The sequence below is a fragment of the Bactrocera neohumeralis genome, chromosome 2, assembly GCF_024586455.1.
Source record: "Bactrocera neohumeralis isolate Rockhampton chromosome 2, APGP_CSIRO_Bneo_wtdbg2-racon-allhic-juicebox.fasta_v2, whole genome shotgun sequence".
In the NCBI taxonomy this organism is placed as follows: Eukaryota; Metazoa; Arthropoda; class Insecta; order Diptera; family Tephritidae; genus Bactrocera; species Bactrocera neohumeralis.
In genome coordinates, this window is record NC_065919.1 from 44,015,561 (window position 1) to 44,034,848 (window position 19,288).

The following is a 19,288-nucleotide window of genomic DNA, read 5'->3' on the forward strand; positions in this document are numbered from 1 at the left end:
CCACTAAACACCAATGTGTACGCTGATCACCTGCACATCAGCTGGCCTGCAAATTTGTATTCATTTTCGAATCCCGATTTTTTATGATTATTTGCTTTTCATTTGTTTTTATAGCGATAACCATCTGCCGATATCATCAGCTATGTACTTACATACATAAAATGCACCAGTGAATGTGTTACATGGCGTTTGTTTTGTTTGCGAATTTGAAATGACCGAAGTACTTTGGAACTATTTAAAAACTGTAAAGATTTGGAACAGTATTGGTCTTTACTCTATTGTAATAGAGTACCATCATCAGTGGGAAAAAAACGATTTTCACATCATCTAAGCAGATCATGGGAACCAGCCTTTTGAAGCACCATTTTAAAGCAAGCTTAATATGTTTAACTATAGAAATATCGGAAGGAAGGAAGGACAAATAAAGAACTTTGGATGAAGCTATATTTATTTGAAGTATACTTAAGAAATATAACGTAAATGATGATGAAAATATAGCAGACTTAGTTGGCAGTGTACTTGAAGACCGCGGAGAGTCGATTCGGTGTGGTTCACAGCAACTTGGACTGACGTATAAAACGACTTGGTGCACTTTACGTCGAAATCTTAATTAGAAAGCGTACAAAACACAGCTTGTGCAAGAACTAAAGCCGCACAACCTTCCCAAGTGATATCGTTTCGCCCTTGGGCTCTTGAAAAATTCGAAGAAGATCCGACATTTTCGAGCCAAATTTTGTTCCGCGATGTGCCCTATTTCTGGCTCCATGGGGATGTAAAAAAGCAATGTTGCCGAAATTGGACCGAAGAGCAACTTGAAAAGATTTAAGAGCAGTCACTTTATACAGAAAACTACGGTTTGGTTTCTTCAAAAATGATGCCCGTGAGAACGTAACCGTCAATGGCGACCGTTATCGCGCCATGATAACTGACTGTTTGTCACCTGAAATTGAAGCTTGGTGAAATTTGGTTTCAGCAGGACGGTGTCACTTCCCACATATCGTATCAATCAATAGATTTTTTGCTGCGAGAACACTGCGGTAAGCAGATAATTTCACGTTTTGGGCCGGTCAATTGGCCACCAAGATCGTGTGATATCACATCGTTAGACTTTTTACTGTGGGGACATGTAAAGTCTAAAGTCTGTGCGGACAATGCCAATTACTATACGAATGCTTGAAAGAGTCATCGAAAATTGAACTCAGCGGATGGATCATCTGAGACGTAGCCGCGTCTAATATTTGAAAGAGATTATCTTCCTTCGAATGATAATAAACAATCCCCATTATATTTGAAGTTTCTGCGTTTTTTCTTTAAAAATGTAGGAAACCTCGAAAGAGATCGGCCTTTATTATTATTTCTAAGAGAATAAACAAATTGATCAAGTACAATTGTTTCCAAAGTAAACAGGACTTAAAAAAAAACAGAACAAATGGCTTTTTCGGCAAAATCAATTTATTTTATTCAAAATAGTCTCCTTCTGCTTCAATACAGCTTTTTGCACGATCCAAAAGCATGTCGAACGAGTGTTTTAGCTCGTTGGCCGGTATGGCCGCCAGTATGTCGGTGCAAGCCTTTTGAATGGCCTCTATGTCTGCATAACGCTTTCCTTTCATGGGCAAATGTATTTTTCCGAAAAGGAAGAAGTCGCACGGTGCCATATCAGGTGAATACGGGGAGTGGTTAATGGTTAAAATGTGATTTTTGGTCAAATAATCGTCCTTCGAATGTTGGTTTCTGAGCAATTTTTGGTCGTCAGTCAATTTGTGTGGAACAAACCGTGCACACACCTTTCGTAAGCCCAAATGTTCGGTCAAAATGCGATAAATCGATATTTTGGAGATGTTCAATTCCATTTCCATGAATGTCAATGATGATTTCGGCTTATTTTTGATGAATTCACGCACAGTTTCGATGGAATTTCCAGTGATCACGGATTTTGATTGGCCCACATGTTGATCGTCATTTATGTTCTCACGACCACTTTGAAAACGTTGAAACCACTCGTGCACTCTGCTACGGGATAGGCAATCATCGCCATAAACTTGTTTCATCAATTGAAACGTTTCGGTAAAAGTTTTATCAACTTTAAAACCAAATTCAATGTTGGCGCTTTGTTCGAAGCTCATTTTCGCTCCGATAACACAAACATACTGACACTTAAAACGCAATAACTTCACTTCCAATCAATGAAATGTCATTAAATTCTCACTGGACAATCGATAAAGATAGCAGATTCTAACGCACCAGTCGATATATAAATGGCGCCACAGGGCGCTGGATTCAAAAAGTCCTGTTTACTTTGGAACGCACCTTGTACATACCATACATATATAACAGTTAACAAATAGCTGACGGAGTTGTTGGTCCGAACCTAGAAAAAAAACATGGGTTCCTCTTATTGAGTTTATAAAAGAATGATATTTAAATGTACCGAAACTCGGCCTTGGTGCCTATAATTTCTAAATTCTAGAACAATGTCTTCAATTACTAGGTATTTATTATTATATATAACTGATATAAGGACTTCCTATCACAACCTATACCCTTTGTGGCAATTATTCTTGTACTGCGACTGAATGGGGTGGCTCTCGCTGTTCTTATCTCTGCAAAACCTTCCTATAAAAGCCATCTGGCGTTCGGAGATGGAAAACTTATTATACTCTCCAACCCCAAAGCTAATCTATAGTAGAATCATTGGAAATTGTCAAACGAATGTGCTTTCAAAGCTATTCCGCTTTACTGACATATGAACGGATATGGATGGAGGCTCCGCTGTCTTTTTTCAAGGCAAGGCAACATTCAGATTAAAAGTCTTAACTAATGCCAGTTATAGCAGCTCTTCGAAGAAGACGCGGAAGAAACGTCTTAATGCTTCTTGACGTCAAGGTTTTGCGAGCTCAAGTCTAAAACGCGGGAATCAAAATTAAACATCTAAAAGGATGGGTTCAAAGGGTCTGGGCATATAGGAAATATCCTTACAAGACTTTTTCTGAATTCTTAAAGAATACCCTATTTATATGGTCAAAGATACGTTCTTCTGAATTTTAACATTTTTAGAAACAAATGTGCTTACTTACCCTTTGTTTTACTTTATATACATCTACATATTAAGAGTTTTAGAATTCTAAATATTAAATGATGTTAGTGAGAAAACATAAAACTCAGGAAATGAAGTTTTGACATGTAAAACCTTGTCGCTAACAGATAAGTAAGAGTATTCATTGAGAGACATCACTAAAAGAAGAACCAAACAGCCAACATTATCGAGGAAACAGATATAAAGAGAACTTGATTTAAGGCGAGGAACTTATTCAACCATTAGATTCACTTGAATGAGCACTGTCATCAGTAATAATTGAACTATGCAGAGAAATTAACTTTTTATTAGAAAGAATTATCCCTTCACTACTCCATTTCGTACCATTTTAAAAGTAGTTGAAATACAACTACTAGGTGACTCGTTCCATCAACTAATTCCAAAAATTTGTTATACCAAATCTCTGTTTACGCAGCCCGTTAGTTGCTGTACTTAGTACGCTGCTTGGCCATAAATTTCTGCACGCTTGTGCATCTGTCCACGCCGTTCACTTTGTCAATTATTTAGCTTGATCACACAGAAATGCAGAAATAATAGGAAATTTCTGCAAACCCTTGTTTTGTAATTTACTGATTTCTTGCTTGCTGCGTCTGCGCATTGCTGATTGCCATGCCACAGCAACCGATTCGTTTTGGCGAACTGCAGCATTTTTCAAAATCTCATCTCGAAAGATACCCATTGGCACTGCACTTGCTGCTTGTTGTTGTTGTTTTATGTTTCTGTGGTTTTGAACACTGGTTTTTGAAATATTAGCAGTTTTCGTTTCCTCGTTGCATCTGCTTAAACGCATGCATATTTAGCAGCAACCACATGTACACTAACACACACGCACGTACGCGCAACGAATTTTGATTTTCGGTGACATCACTAATTTTTGTCGCATCATTTGGTATTTTGCCTTTTTGCAACATTCGCCAACTACATGTAATTTACGTGTGCTCCACACACACACACACATGCACATTTACATGCTTTCATAAATGCCCATAGAGGCACGCATGACACGTTGTTGCACATGCAACTGCAACACGATGGCCTGCAGCTGGCGCAGCGAGCCACAAAAAATGTCTACCTAAATTACCTAAATAGCTTGTATCTATTTATCTGTTCGGCTATTTCTACACGATTACATGCCTGCCTGCGTATTTATGCATTTTTGATTGCACAAATCCCAATTGGGCGGCGGACAAATGCCGCAATTGCCTTTTGCCAGTCACACAGATTGATCAATTGCCAACATTTTTGTTTTGGTCCATGACGCAGTGGCTTTCGGGCAGCCAATGACTGGTGCATTTGGTTATTGTTTGCATTGGGCTGCTTTCAATTAGAGTTTTTATTGATTTGCAATGGGCGTATGAAAGTGAAAGAAAACAAACAAATCAATTAAGTGCGTCTATTTACTTACCTAACGGTATAAATAAGCAAGTAATTTGAGGAATTCATATTTGCCTAACTTTATAAGGTTTTTCATTTTGCACATTTTCATTTTACAACTTTGTGGTATTAGCAGGTGCATTGTTGTGATGTGCGCTCTCCGGCTCAAGGAAGCTGGGTATGTGAAGCGCCTCGAACAAGGACACGCCGAAATTATCTCCTCCGTCAGCTGCATTCCTGAAAACTTGGATAACTGCATGACAGAGGCTACTCGTGGCGGCTTTTTCACTACTCACATACCGAGAAGAGCCGCAGTAAGATTTTTCATATATGAGTCGGAGCTAGCCGGGATGAAAATTTAAGGGAAGTTATTCTGTAAGAAGATCTCCGTCAATCTTAGATTTAGGGTAGCGAACTAATGTAGTGTTTTTCAGAGAGAAGTGACTGCTATTAAGGTAGCAGTAGACGTACGGCTATAAAGTGTAGGTTCTCTCAGGAAGGTGCGCATTTTCTCCGACAGCATAGTGGCAATACTAGCGCTAGGCTCGACACGTTGTGCTTTCAAAGCTAGTTAAGGAGAGTATGTCCTTACTAGTAATAGCATCAAGCTACTTTATCATTAGATTCGTTTGGGTGCCTGGTCACAAAGGAATCGCTGGTAATTGCAAAGCCGAGGAGCCAGGCAGAGCTCTTGCCACGCTCATATCGGAATGAGACCGAGTTTAGTACCCATTTGCACCTTGTGTTCTTGCGCTGCACCAATGAATTTTGTGTGTGATTTACAAACGCTGGGTGACGGCCCGCACCTGTGCGACTGCTAGATCCTTTTGGACTAGAGTAGAACGCACGAGATGCACCGAACTCCTTGCCCTTAGAAAAATTTATCGTTCTAAGCTGTTCAAGTTAGATTCCAGTTAGGATTGACCTCTTGACCTTTCCTAAGATATTTAAGCTAAGATATCTTGATGAAACTGGATATTATTATAGATATGCGGAATCGAAATAATGCAACGCCTATAAAACACTATTAACCAAGAAATTATAACCGTAAGTATAATTTGTTATAACGATTTCAATGAAGCTGTGAGTAGTTTCAAAGTTTTTGAAAAAGTTGACGTAGCCCTGGCCCCAAATAGATTGAATGTAAACGTCAAACAAAACTCATCAGAACAATTATTGTCTGTACTTCCTCCGACTGGCGAAAAATTGGGGAGCCGGATTATATCCCCGCCTACTGCTAATAGCAAAGAAACTAATCTAAAAATTCCATTTAAAGTTGATACACAACAGTCTGTTGAGATTCGTATATTTCCCTCTGAAAATGGGCGAAATCGGACAAAAATAATCCTACTTCTTCTCTTTTGTACAAAGAGAGGTCTTAGGGCATGAATTCAAATTCAAATTGTCGAAATTGGATCATAAATTTTCAAAGCCTAAATATTTGATCCAGATATTCAGACCACAGTGCCTATAGCTGCTATTTTACCTTTAAGCCTTTAAGATATCCTTTCCTGACTATAATGTGTCCTTGTATCAAAGAGAGGGAAAATTGGGTCAACATTTTCTCTATCCCTCGTATACTTCATATATAGATTTCCGAATCTAAAGTTGATTTTGTACTGTATATATCAGTCAACATGTTATAATGGGTTGTCAAAAAAGTCTTGCGGTATTTTTATTGAATTTTTTATTGAAATTGAAATTAATTTTTGATGACTCATGATTAGCTCTTGACCGATGCTACGACTGCTACTATGCCGGTCTCTTTCGACAAATTCAGCGATTTTATCGCAATTTTCGACGACAGGCCTTCCGGAGCGTGGCGCATCTTCGACCACCTCTACACCAGAACGAACACGTTGAAACCATCGTTGTGCGGTGGAAATGGAAACTGTATCGGGTCCATAAACTGCACAAATTGTATTGGCGGCTTGAGATGCATTTTTGCCTTTCTCGTAGTAGTACTGTAAAATATGCCGTATTTTCTCTCTATTTTGCTCCATGTTTTTAACGCTATAACTCACGAACAACTTAAAAGAAACGACAATCAATCAAACACGTGTTAGCGTGTGAAATGACCTTTCCAAAAAAGCATGACCCGATGCGACGAATAAAACTAGAACTACGCGCTTTCAACGCCAACTAGCGAAAATACCGCAAGACTTTTTTGACAACCTAATATATGTATCTTGCATATTTTATTGATATTCGATTTTCTGGTTGAGTTTAATATCCCCAATATATTAAATGTAGCCACTTTGGTTGAATTTGTAGAGTTTCGCTAATACATTGGGAAATGTTGCAGAGTTAAGAGGGTGAATAAAAATCTTGGTTCGTTCCGGTTAGGTACCCGACTGCCGCGGAAATGGAATCGAACCCTGCCCTGCGTAAAATAGTTAGCCGACGTTAGCCCTAAACATCTTCACATCCATTAACCTATTGCTAAACCGAGGTGTTCAATATTGGTTGTAAATGAAAATTATGTTGAACCCCAATAGCTTTGTTTACTTTGAAAATATTAAGTGATGGCATACCCTTTCTAAGAAGACAACAACTCACTTTAGCAATCTAACACAAAATATCGCATCGTTAAACTATTCTCAACAGCCAATCCTCAGAAAAAAAGGCGGCGAGTGCTGACACGTGCTGGTTAACAAATAAAAGCGCAAACAAAATTATTCGGTTAGGCATACAAATTAAAATACATCAATATTTCGTGGAGGTGCCAACGGCAACGATGTCAAGTAACAAGAGGAAAAAAGACAGAGTATGTAAACAAAATGTGAACATTAAGCCATGGATGATGGCCCCATAGCAGTCGCAGTGGCAAAGCTTCATTGTGAGACCAACGCCGGCGGCAGCAAATCCTCACACCCTCTCGGCCGGAGCAACAATTCAATAGACAATAAAAATCTACAATTTTGCCATCCTGCTTGGCAACATGTTACGTCTTTCAAGCCAAAGAAAAGCAAGAAGACAAAAAAGCAAAAACCAAACGATGCCGCCTCTCTGCATCTGCCGCGGCAGCAATAATGTGTCGGCATGCCATGACTTGCCTATATCGCGTCGCAAGTGTTGAAGTGCGCTTGTATTTATGTCCATGTGCTTGGTGCACCCGCAACCGCCTTTCTAGTTGGTTTCCTGAAATTACTCGTGGTGGCATCTTCACCTCGATCGCCGTGCAGGGCGGTAGGCGGACCGAAAAGTGAATGGCGGCAGCATTTGTGGAGCGTGTGCCACGCAATTTTGCTACAGCTACAATTACAATCGCGCCGGTAGCGGAGGGGTGCAGTAATGCGGATTTACGGCTTTCAAGTTGCCACACGTTGCATGCTACCGCGCTAATGCGTTGATTTACGCTGATGTTGAGGTTACACCAAAACGCACCGCACCATCATTGATCTGGTCAACGGCGACATAGAAGCGCTCAATGGCCTCTTTAGCGGTTTATTAGTTAATACGCACAGGCCAAAGCTATTTGTGCCAAAGTATGTATGAGTGCGTCGAAAAAGTAAACGGTAAATAGATGAAAGCAATCTATAGAAAACTAATAAACCAACTACCGTGCAGATTTTATGTCTAAATTAGAGTCTAATGTCGTTTTGTTGAATTTTTACCGCCTTTAGCTAAATATTAATTGGTGAATGGTGGAAGAGATTTTATTGTTGCTCAAATTGTGCTGAGCGCTTCTTCACATATTTGCAATGTAGCTTGGTCTGGAGTGGCTATATCATAACATTTCTAAAATGATATCTTAGGTCTAGTAAGAAGAAATAAGTTTTTTGAATTAATTTTGTGTTATTAACTGTATTTAGAATGATCCAATTTAGGTCATTTAGGTCCATTTTGTTGGATAAACATGTTGTTTTCATAATGCCTACTATTTTATGGAAAAATCTCGTACCTTTTGAAAAAACTAGGACTTTCGATTTTCGCAAATTTCTCTTGGAGCAAAAGTGGTTATTTATGAGTTCAGATAGCCAAAACAGAGTTAGGTAAACCTAAATGAGATAAAAATAAATCATACCAATACCCAGCTTCCATTTAAAAGTACTATTTTAAACTACTTACTTAAAGAAAGCATGCCAGCCGCCCAGCCAATCATACCAGAAATAGGTAAAATGGGGTTATCCAAGAGGTACTTTTTTCAATAGCCTTTTTTTGACAGACCAATCATGTTGTCATGTTATTTTTGTTCAGTATTGTCTGGCATTTCATCGTAGAAAGAATTACGCCTGAACAACGTTAACAAATCGTTCAACTTTATAAAAATTTGCGTTCTCTAAAAAATGTGTGTTCGTGCGCTTCACTCAACATATGGTGAACGTAATCGGCCTACGAAAACCGTGGACAGTCGATTCGGCGCCTTTCGCAGCAACTGGGACTGACGAATGGAACGACTTAGTGAATTTTACTTTGAGATCTTAAATTGAAAGCGTACAAGATACAGCTTGTGCAAGAACTGAAGCCGCTCGACCTTCCCAAGTGACATCGCTTCGCTCTGTGAACTCTTGAAGAGTTCCAAGAAGATATGACGTTTCCGAGCCAAATTTTTTTGCGGCCCATTTCTGGATCAATGGGTATGTAAACAAGCAAAATTGGCGCATTTGGAAAGAGATTCAAGAGCTGCCATTTTATCCGGAAAAAACAACGGTTTGGTGTGGTTTGCGGGCCGGTGGAATCATCGGTCCACGTTTCTTCAAAAATGATGCCGGTGAGAAGATAACCGTCAAAGGCAACCCTTATCGTGCCATGATAACCAACTATTTGATGCCAAAAATTGAAGCTCGTGATCTCGGCGACATTTGGTTTCAACAAGGCGCCACTTCCCATAAATTGCACAAATCAATGGAGTTACTGAAAGAACACTTCGGTGAGCAGATAATTTTACTTTTTGGGCCGGTCGATTGGCCATCAAGATCGTGTGATATCACACCGTTAGGCTTTATCCTGCGGGGATATGCAAAATCTAAAGTCTATGTGGACAATCCCGCTTCATTTCTGGCCTTGGAGCAAAACATCGCGCTTGTCGTTCATCAGTTACCAGTCGATGGAACATTTGAGACGTAGCCACGGCCAACGTTTGATAGAGATAGTGTTAAAAAAATAAATGCCAAAAAATGTTCTTTCGATTAATAATAAACATTTCCCATTAAATTTGAAATTTCTGTGCTTTTTCTTCAAAAGAGTAGGTAATCTGGAAATGGGTTTCCCTTAACTTATAATGATTTACGTTATTTTAAAAAGTTTCATGCCGAATATGTCGGTCAGTGAGTATCTTAATTATTAATACAATCAAATTCTACCCTTTCTCTGCCCTTAATATGAGCCATAAAATTTCCGTCTCTTCACCTATATTTAAGTCGTTGAATAAAACAAAATGGACAAGTTTTCTTAAAACTTATGTGGTTTACCACTGTGACTAAGTGAGTATATGACCTTCAATATATGTTAATAAGATACCAAATTTGATTGTTATCAATATTCCATTCCTATCTTGCATCTGTAATATATTTTGTTAACAAGAAGTGGTTGAAATAACATTTCCTTAACGGATTCAAAACTTTAACCAGTAGGCGTTCGTTCACCTTTTCTATAACCAAAAGCTGTATAAAACGATAAACAATTTAGATTTGTTCAAATTGGTGTAAAACGCTTTTCGTCCATGACTACTCGTAATCCTGTGAACAATCTACAAAGGATGTAAGAGCACAGAAACTTTGTACGATTTGACAGTACTTAGAAAAAGTTTGCTTAAATTTTTTGCAGTCAAACCTGCAATCATATTCATTTTATTCCAGAAATTTTTACTCACGGGCCAGCAGTCTAACCGATTGCGTGCTGCATCGAGTGCCAAACTTTCGACGCTTTCAATGACAAACGCCTCAGCCATTCGGTTGCCATCGTGCTGACTCTGCCTGCAGTTGATCCACGTGCCTTCCATTGTTGCAGAAGCCTTTGTTATCCTGCGCTGTTGCTAAAGTTTTCATTGTCTGTCAGCTTGATGTGACAAAAAATAGGCATCACCGACCTTAAAGTTCGCCTGTCCACCGGCTTGCTTATTTAGTGAAGCTTACCAGTTGAAAATTAAATAAATTTTTCTTCTTTTAAAATTGTGTAACCTTCACTACGAAATTATACATATGTAATATGGTACTATAAAAGACGTGTACGCCACTTTTTTATAATGAGAACTATTTTGTGAATATATACAAGGACTGTCGCAAAAGAAACAGAACTTTTTAAATATAACTGTTTCTGGTGGCGCCACCTATTGGTGGGTAAATGAAATAAAAAATTTGATCTCTTGTTGGCATTTCGTAAAAATTTTAAGACAATTGGATAACTACAATCGATGTTATCGATCAAAAAGTGACAGCAGCTTTTGGTCATCGGTCGTAAAATGCAAAGAGCAAATATTGAATTTTGTTTTAAACTTGGGAAAACGTTTACTGAAACATTTCAAATGATGAAAAAAGTTTATGGTGATCAGTGCCTATCCCGTAGCAATGTGCATGAGTGGTTTAAGCGATTCCAAGAAGGTCGTGAGAACCTCTGTGACGATCAGAAGTCGGTCGTCTTCCGAAGTCAAAAATAAAGACAATGCTAATTTGTTTTTACGATTCCGAGGGTATTGTACACCGAGAGTTCGTCCCACCTGGCCAAACGATTAATGCTGTGTTTTACCTTGGTGTTATGAAGCGTCTTTTGTCACGCATTCGTCGTGCTCGACCACAATACCGTGAGGCAGGGTCCTGGCGCCTGTTGCACGATAATGCGCCGTGTCATCGGGTGACGCTTTTCACTGATTTTTTGACAAAAAATTTTACCTATTTGGAAAACTTCATTTGCCCATGAAAGGACACTGGTTTCAGGACATTTCAGCTATCCAAAAGGCGACGACCGGTTCCGAAAAATGACCTTAAACACTCATTTGAAATGCTAATTGACCGGGCTAAACGCAGTATCGAAGCACAAGGAAACTACTTTGAATAAAAAAATATAACTTTTGAAAAATATTAATTTTTTGTTGTTTTTTTTAACAGTCCTGTTTCTTTTGCGACAGACCTTGTATATATCCCATATACTCTTAGAAACAAATTGATAAGTATCCTTCTATTATTCTTATAACATTAGTTATATATGGTACATATATCGACTTTAAAGCGTTCGAAAACTTTTTGATAGCATAAGAAACTGTAATATGATAAAATTATTCTGCAACTCTCTAGCCTGGGTTTTTGCGAAAGTGAATATAATAGGTAAAGAGAAAGCGAACCAAGTCAGCGTTACTTCTCTGTAAATACGGGGCATACACGTTAAAAGTTGATATTCGTTGGAGACTGACGAACAGAACAAACAACTGGTATCAATCAATGAAAGGTATTCTCAAACACTCTCTTTACATATAAATCTTTTGATCGTAGTTATGCTCGCAATTATATTATTAACATTAAGTATTGTCATGTTAGAAATGCCTTCTTGTTCTTATCAAATTTTCAACTCCCAAAGGCTAACGGATTTTATGTGTAATGTAATGAAATTTGTCTTCTCCAACTTTGCCTCTCGAAGTCGAACCGTGTTTTTTGTGATAGTGAGCACCTAAATCCATTCTACAACGGCCTCCATTTTATAATGACTCGTCAATATTGGAAAGTTTATAATATTAATTCTAGCGTTAAGACTTAGATAGTATAATTATAACTTATGTATTTGAAACTTATAAATTATCAATGTCCTTGGCGATCTTTGATATCATACTTTAGTTCAGCCATCTTGTGGCTAACACAAATTTACTACCAGCTCAGTGGATTTATCAGAAAGTGTCAGCTCCCAATTGTTTAAACCTTAGAATAATCGATAAGGAAGAAGATGTTTCCATCTCGTCTTCTGCAGCTGGCAGCCTGTAATATTCTCAACTTTACAACAGGCAATAAACGGTTAAACTGTTAGAACTCCTAGAAAAGTTGTCCTTACTTAAGGCAAAGAGCTTACTGGATCTTTGACGATCGATCTTGAGCCAAAAGAATCTTGTGACAGCGCATGAACGGATGATAGCCCAGCGCTGGCTAATCTTCCGCGAAACTCAGCTATCCAGTAGGACACAAGAAGAGTTGAGCACCCACCCGTTCCCATTCTTCTAATATTATTAATAGCGAAGGTTCCTTTCCAGCTCGTGCTTTACAGTTACGTGCGGCACGCATACCAGTCTTATCACAAAGTTTCTAAATTCCATTTCGTGTTTGCAAAGTTAGGTATTGCTTAACCAGCCCTGAAGGCACGGTTAGTGAGTTTAAGGCTAGTGTCCCTGCTCTACTATCAGAGTGGATCGTCACTTCTCTGAAGGAGGCTGCGCTACTGAATTTTACCTATTCGCAACTCTCTCCAAGGTATCTGATCAAAAAAATTTCCTATAGTTTGGTTTGACGATTTCATGAGCCAAAGATCCGATATGAAGTCAAAACGTGCAAAATTTCCGAATGTTCAGACAAATGTCCATTTGAAACCCAGAATTTCTAAGTATAATACAAGTAACTTTCACTTTAGGTGTACATCCGGTATTACCCATATTATTATGATATAGTTGGAGTGGACCTTAGTGCACCACAAGTGCTGATAAACGCCGCTCGATGAACGCTCTCAAGCTTACGATCCTCCACAGAATATAATGGACTTGTCGTTGAATCATAGGACTACTTTTCGTTAGAGATCCGACCTTATACCAGTTGCTCCTCGGCAAAAGTACAAGACAATCAATGTCTTTCTTGTTTTCTCCTCGAGCTATCAAAACTTTCTGTTTAGAGCGATCACCAAATCGAATATTGCCATATATGTATATACTTTAGTTTGTTACATTTTTATACTTGCTACGGAGTATTATAGTTTTTTTTTCACCTAACGGTTGTACGTTTCACCTAAAACTAACCGAGATAGACGTAGGGTTATATATATATAAATGGTCAGCATGACGAGAAGAGTTGAAATCGGGTTGACTGTCTGTCTGTTCGTCCGTCCGTACGTCCGTGCTAGTTGTAAATTGAGTAATAATTGAGATATCTCGATAAAACTTGGTATGTGGGTTCCTTAGTACAAAAAAATTTCGAGTTCGTAGATGGGTGTAATCGGAGCACTGCCATGCCTACAAATCGCCATTAAGCGAAAAGTGCCATAACTACGCACTAAATGAAAATATAAAGCTATAATTTGTGGAAAAAATTTTGGAAAAAGTGGGCGTGGCCCCGCCCTGTAACAAGTTGAATGTACATATCTCCCAAACCACTCAAGCTACAGCCGCCAAATTTTCTAAGTACGAATCTTATAAGAACTTCTACCGACAGTGTGAAAATAGATGAAATCGGAGGATAACCCCATTCCCTCCCCATATAACGGTACTTTTACAAACTACTAAAAGCGCGATAAATCAATAAATAAACACGCCAGAGACATTAAATTTTACCACCGAGATGGTATGAGAAAGCCTTATGGGAGCTGGTGGGAAAATTGGACGATGGTGAAATACCATATCTCGAGACCTGACAAATCAATTTCTACAAAATTTACACCCGAACTTAGCCCGTCCTTCCAAGTTTTACGAAGAGTTTTTTTTATTTCATACCCAACAAATCCGGACCAGAACCCGAATTTTTTGACAAAAGTAAGGAAATCCGAACATTTTCTATAAATATGGTATCTGATATGTCTGCATAATACCGATATATAACTTTGAATCATTATTATTTAATTATATTTAATTTCTAAGTAATTTTTTTCAATTAAATTCGAAAGTTTTCTTGGACATATTGTTATATACCCAGTATTCAATAATATAAACAAAATCCTAAGAGTTGGTAACGGTATCTAGTTGAGTCATTATGTGGCATAGAACCATTTTGCTAATTTTACAGCGGCTATATTGTCATAGAAGTGAAAAGTTTCATAAACCCTACTCTTTGAGTGGTCTTAACAACAAAAGCGGTTTACAAGATAATATTATTAGAAGTGAAGAGAACCAACATGTTCTTACGTTCTCGAAACCGTTTATAAGAAACTCTGCAAATTTATTATCAAATTGCATTTAGCAATTAATAAAACTTCAACTAAAGATGATTTACCAATTGTATACCAATAAGACACCGACTGATTTATGAAAGTTTCCAACACTTAGAATGTAGAAAACCGAAATATAGAACAAAGGCCGAAAGTAATACCGAATTTAGAGGTTATCTCAAGATTCAATTTGTAAAACTTAATAAAGCTTAACTTTTTTAAATTGCGCTGGTATCGTTGAAAGGATCCTGGTAGAACTTATACTTTATAAAAAAAAGCAAAGCCTTGATTGTAATAGTTGTAATGGGAAGTTCAATATAAATATGGTTTACCCATTACTTTACGATAATAATTTTCGACGCCGTTGAACTCTGGCAGCAATCGAGGTATATGTTGTTGGTTTTGAAAGCTTGTTATACAAGCAATAACAACAAAGTTTTACGTTTCGATGAGGTGTTCGGTATTTTATTGGCTGCATTTATTGAAACTCTCCGCGTGCCGACAAAACTGTCACTATCCGAAATAATAATATGCACGTGCGGTGCCACAAAATATGCGCTTTGCCAAACTTTGCTGGCCAACAACACTAATATGCACATATTTACACACCCAAGAACTTGAATAACATGAGCACAGTTTATTTATTTAAATAAGTGTGCATGTAGTGGTGAGCAGCCACCACCCACTGCGTCACTTGCACTCACCAAGCACAATGGATGGCAGTAAACAAAATTGCGCGGCAAAAGATTGCCACAGCTGCATAATGTAACTGAAGAATTAAAATGTATAAGCGCTTAAGTGCAAGTGGCGTTGCATATATGCAGATGTGCAACACGAAGTTCAAAGCGAGGTAGCAAATAACTTGTAAATTACTTTCTGCGGTACCACACGTACATATATATTAAATATTTCCATTGAAACATATACTGTGAGCGCCAAAAATAAGTAAACAGCAGTTTTATCAATATTAAAGTGTTTATAACAACGCAGTCTTTATTGCAACAATAAAAAGTTGTATTACAGAATTCAAGGCTTATATTATAAGAGTTTAACTTAGTATAAATAATAAACAAAAACTAAACACAGCTAAAAATAATTCACATAAACTAAAAATTCTCTCATTTTTTCGCGTCAAAAAAAAGTAAACAGAGTTCTGTAAAGTTAAAATCTATGTACGTAAACTAAATTAATATTTATTCTAGTATTTTGTTTACTTTCCTTTGGACTTCTGGACATCACTTACTCTTCTGGGCATGTATTCTGCAATTTTTTTTTTGTAAATTCTGGGGAGATTTTGCTCCATTCTTCAATCAAAGCCTCATTTAGGTCGTCCTTGCTTGAAATGTGCTTCTGCCTGATTTTTCGGTCAAGGTGCTCCTACAGATGCTGGATATTATTAATGTCTGGGGTCTGAGGAGGGTTATCCAGAGTTTTGGTGTTTGATATAACAGCCACTCACTAACAAATTTGGACTTGTGTTTAGGATCGTTGTCCTGTTGAAAGATCCAGTTTCCTGATAGGCCTAATTTTTCAATGCTTTGAGCAACATTTTTTTTTTAAATGTTGAAATAATCCAATGTGTTAATCGTGGGCTCAATAAAAACCAAATTCGCAACATCAGATGCTGCCATACAACCCCAGACCATAAGCGATCCTCCACCGTGCTTTACGGTGTGGGTAACAAACTTATCAGTAAAGGCTTTATTTTTGGATCTCCAAATTTTGGGAGACTTTTTCGATTCAAATATTTCGAATTTGCTTTTGTCTGCATAAAAAATGTTTTCCCAGAAATTTTCAGCCTGATTTGTATACTTTTTTGAAAATTCCAAGTTCATCTGTTATTCGTCTTTGATGTATAGGCCATTCGGCGTGGTGCTCGTCCATGCAAACCGCTTTTGTGCAAAGTTATCCTGATTGTACTGGCACTTACTGGTTTACCCGATGTCTCCGCTATATCTTTTGATATCTGAGCATCGTTTGAAGCTAGATTTGTTTTTACTTCCCGTACTATTTATCGCGCTTCAGTGTCAGTAGGACGCTTTGGTCGGCTCGGCCGTGACAAATTTTCAACAGTCTGTGTACCATGTTTATCAATAATTTTTTTATTGTGCAATAGTGTCTTCAACTATTTCTCCAATTTCGCGCAAAGATTTATCGTTTTTATGCAAGTCCAATATGAGTTTTCAACCGTTTCAGTGGTCGTTCGCTTACCCATTACAAATATTGATATTTTAGCAACTTAACCTCACAAAAAAAAACCTAATGATATAAAAAATATGTTTTACTGCACTTAATCTCATGAATAATAACTGTTTCCAAAAGATATTTGGCGCCGAAATAAGTATAAAACAAGCAACGGTTGTTGCTACTTTTTACTTTTTTTGACGCGAAAAAATGAGAGTATTTTTAGTTTATGTGAATTATTTTTGGCTGTGTTTAATTTTTGTTTATTATTTATACTAAGTTAAACTCTTATAATATAAGCCTTGAATTCTGTTATACAACTTTTTATTGTTGCAATAAAGACAGAGTTGTTATAAACACTTTAATATTGATAAAACTGCTGTATACTTATTTGTATATATATAAAAGTGTATGTGTGTGTGTGCCGTTACGTAGTTAGTTGAGCCTGCGGCATATTACAAACATAGTATGATAAAATGCAAATCTCCATAAACACACCCACTCAGACGCGTGCACAATACGTTTTTGCCTTCAGCTAATGCGCGCACTTTAAGCTGCTTTATTGGCAAACGCAACTCGCTGATATGGGCTACCACAAACACTGGTGGCAACAATCTATAAACTCAGCGCGAAATTGCTGAAATATGCTCAGCATATGTGCATGTAAATTTTATGTTAGAAGACAGGGTGCTTTCTCACTTACCTTTCGCTTGGAACGCGCCATACGTTGATCGCGTGAGTTCTCCGCCTCGCCGGGCGGTCGTTTGCCCCAGACCGCACACGCGATGCGTGTGTAGGTGAAGATGAGCACTATCAAAGGGACGATGAATTGCAGTGCCAGCAGCGCTAAAGTATAATAGTAGTTTTGTGTGTTGGAAGGCCACTCCTCGTGACAAATGTACCTGCAACACGCAACAGGAGGGAAATATGTTAATTGAAATTTTATAACTAAATAATATTTTGTAAACTATGCTGGAAAAGTACAATAATAACAATATAACTGTGACAATGAATGTAAGAAAAATTAATATAATAAAATATAGTTGAGATCTGTGAAAATGACTACAAAGAATATCCATCAAAATGCGAAGACCCGAATAAGTCCATCCGTCATCGCGCACAACAATGGGAGCTGTGCCAATACATTTTGTGGAAGATTTTGCGAAATAATCTTGGATGGCAGGCTTAAAAAATACAACTCATGCAAGACTTGAAGCCGGAATGAATGGCCCCAAAACGAGATGTCCGCCGATTCCGATTTTGACAAATATATTTTGTTCAGCAATCAAACTAACTTTTCGTTTAATGCGCACGTTAATAAACAAAATTGTCGCATTTGGTGTGATGATAGTCCAAAAGTCATTGCTGAGACGCTACTCTTCTTCTTAATTGGCGTAGACACCGCTTACGCGATTATATCCGAGTTAACACCAGCGCGCCATTAATTCGCTGAACTAAGAACGTCCGTATATCTCTGCGCTCACTTTCCTCTCGGTGAAAATTCCGGCAACGTCGACTCATCCGTGCTGACATCGTCCAGACTCCGCCTTAAACAGGACGGGAATTGGTTGAGCGACTTCCTAGGTTAGAGTTTGTTGTCGAGAAAGGACTCTTGCTTCTCGAATTGCTACTCAGTCCGGAAGTAGCACCTAAGGCAAGAGTTATCCTGTATGTTGGATTTCTAGGCTTGACATTGTTGGTGGTGTTTACGCTGGTTCCAAGATAGACGAAATTATCTACAACTTCCTCAAAGTTATGACCGTCAACAGTGACGTGAGTGCCAAGTCGCGAGCGCGACGACTGTTTGTTTGATGACAGGAGATATTTCGTCTTGCCCTCGTTCCGCCATCAGTGTAAGACCCATTTGTTTTGCTTCCTTGTCCAGTCCGGAGAAAAGCAGAAATCTAACGGCGCGGATGTTAAGGCTGATTATATCATATCATCGGCATACGCCAACAGCTGTACACTCTTATAGAAGATGGTACCTTCTCTGTTTAGTTCTGCAGAACTATTTTCTCCAGAAGCAGGTTAAAAAAGTCGACCGATAGGGAGTCGCCTTGTTTGAAACCTCGTTTGGTATCGAACGGCTCGGAGAGGTCCTTCCCGATCCTGACGGAGCTTTTGGTGTTACTTAACGTCAGCTTACACAGCCGTATTGGTTTTGCGGGGATATCAAATTCAGACATCGTGGCATAAAGGTCCTTTTCGTGCTGTCGAAAGCAGCTTTGAAATCGACGAAGAGGTGGTGTGTGTCGATTCTCCTTTCACGGGTCCTTTTCAAAATTTGGCGCATGGTGAATATCTGGTCGGTTGTTGATTTATCTCATCCGAGGCTGTTTGCTAATTTTCATTGGTAGAATTTTTTACGTGGCGGGTCCCCAACCCAGCGCACAACCCTGCGGAGGGAATGTTTCGCCTTCTCACTTTAGCTCGCCTTCAAACGGATGTTCTTAGGCTACCCAGAGGATACTGGGCCAAAGACCGGAAGTAGTGAGCTGCTTGAGTCATATGTGAAAGAATCGTTTCTGGCCACTCCCAAGTGAATGGCGATCAGAGAACTTTCCTCACTTGCGTGAACTTCTACAT

The 19,288-nt window shown here is 38.4% G+C and overlaps 1 protein-coding gene across 5 annotated transcripts in view; it reads right to left on the minus strand.

The window, feature by feature from the left end:
* The window catches only part of LOC126753162 (RYamide receptor), a 361,468-nt gene that overhangs the window by 129,931 nt on the left and 212,249 nt on the right, over nt 1-19,288 (minus strand). For all 5 annotated transcript variants that reach the window (XM_050464402.1, XM_050464426.1, XM_050464418.1 and 2 more), the window contains one exon: nt 17,406-17,604. In XM_050464402.1, the coding sequence (XP_050320359.1) occupies nt 17,406-17,604 (199 nt within the window). The remainder of the gene's footprint in view (nt 1-17,405; nt 17,605-19,288) is intronic.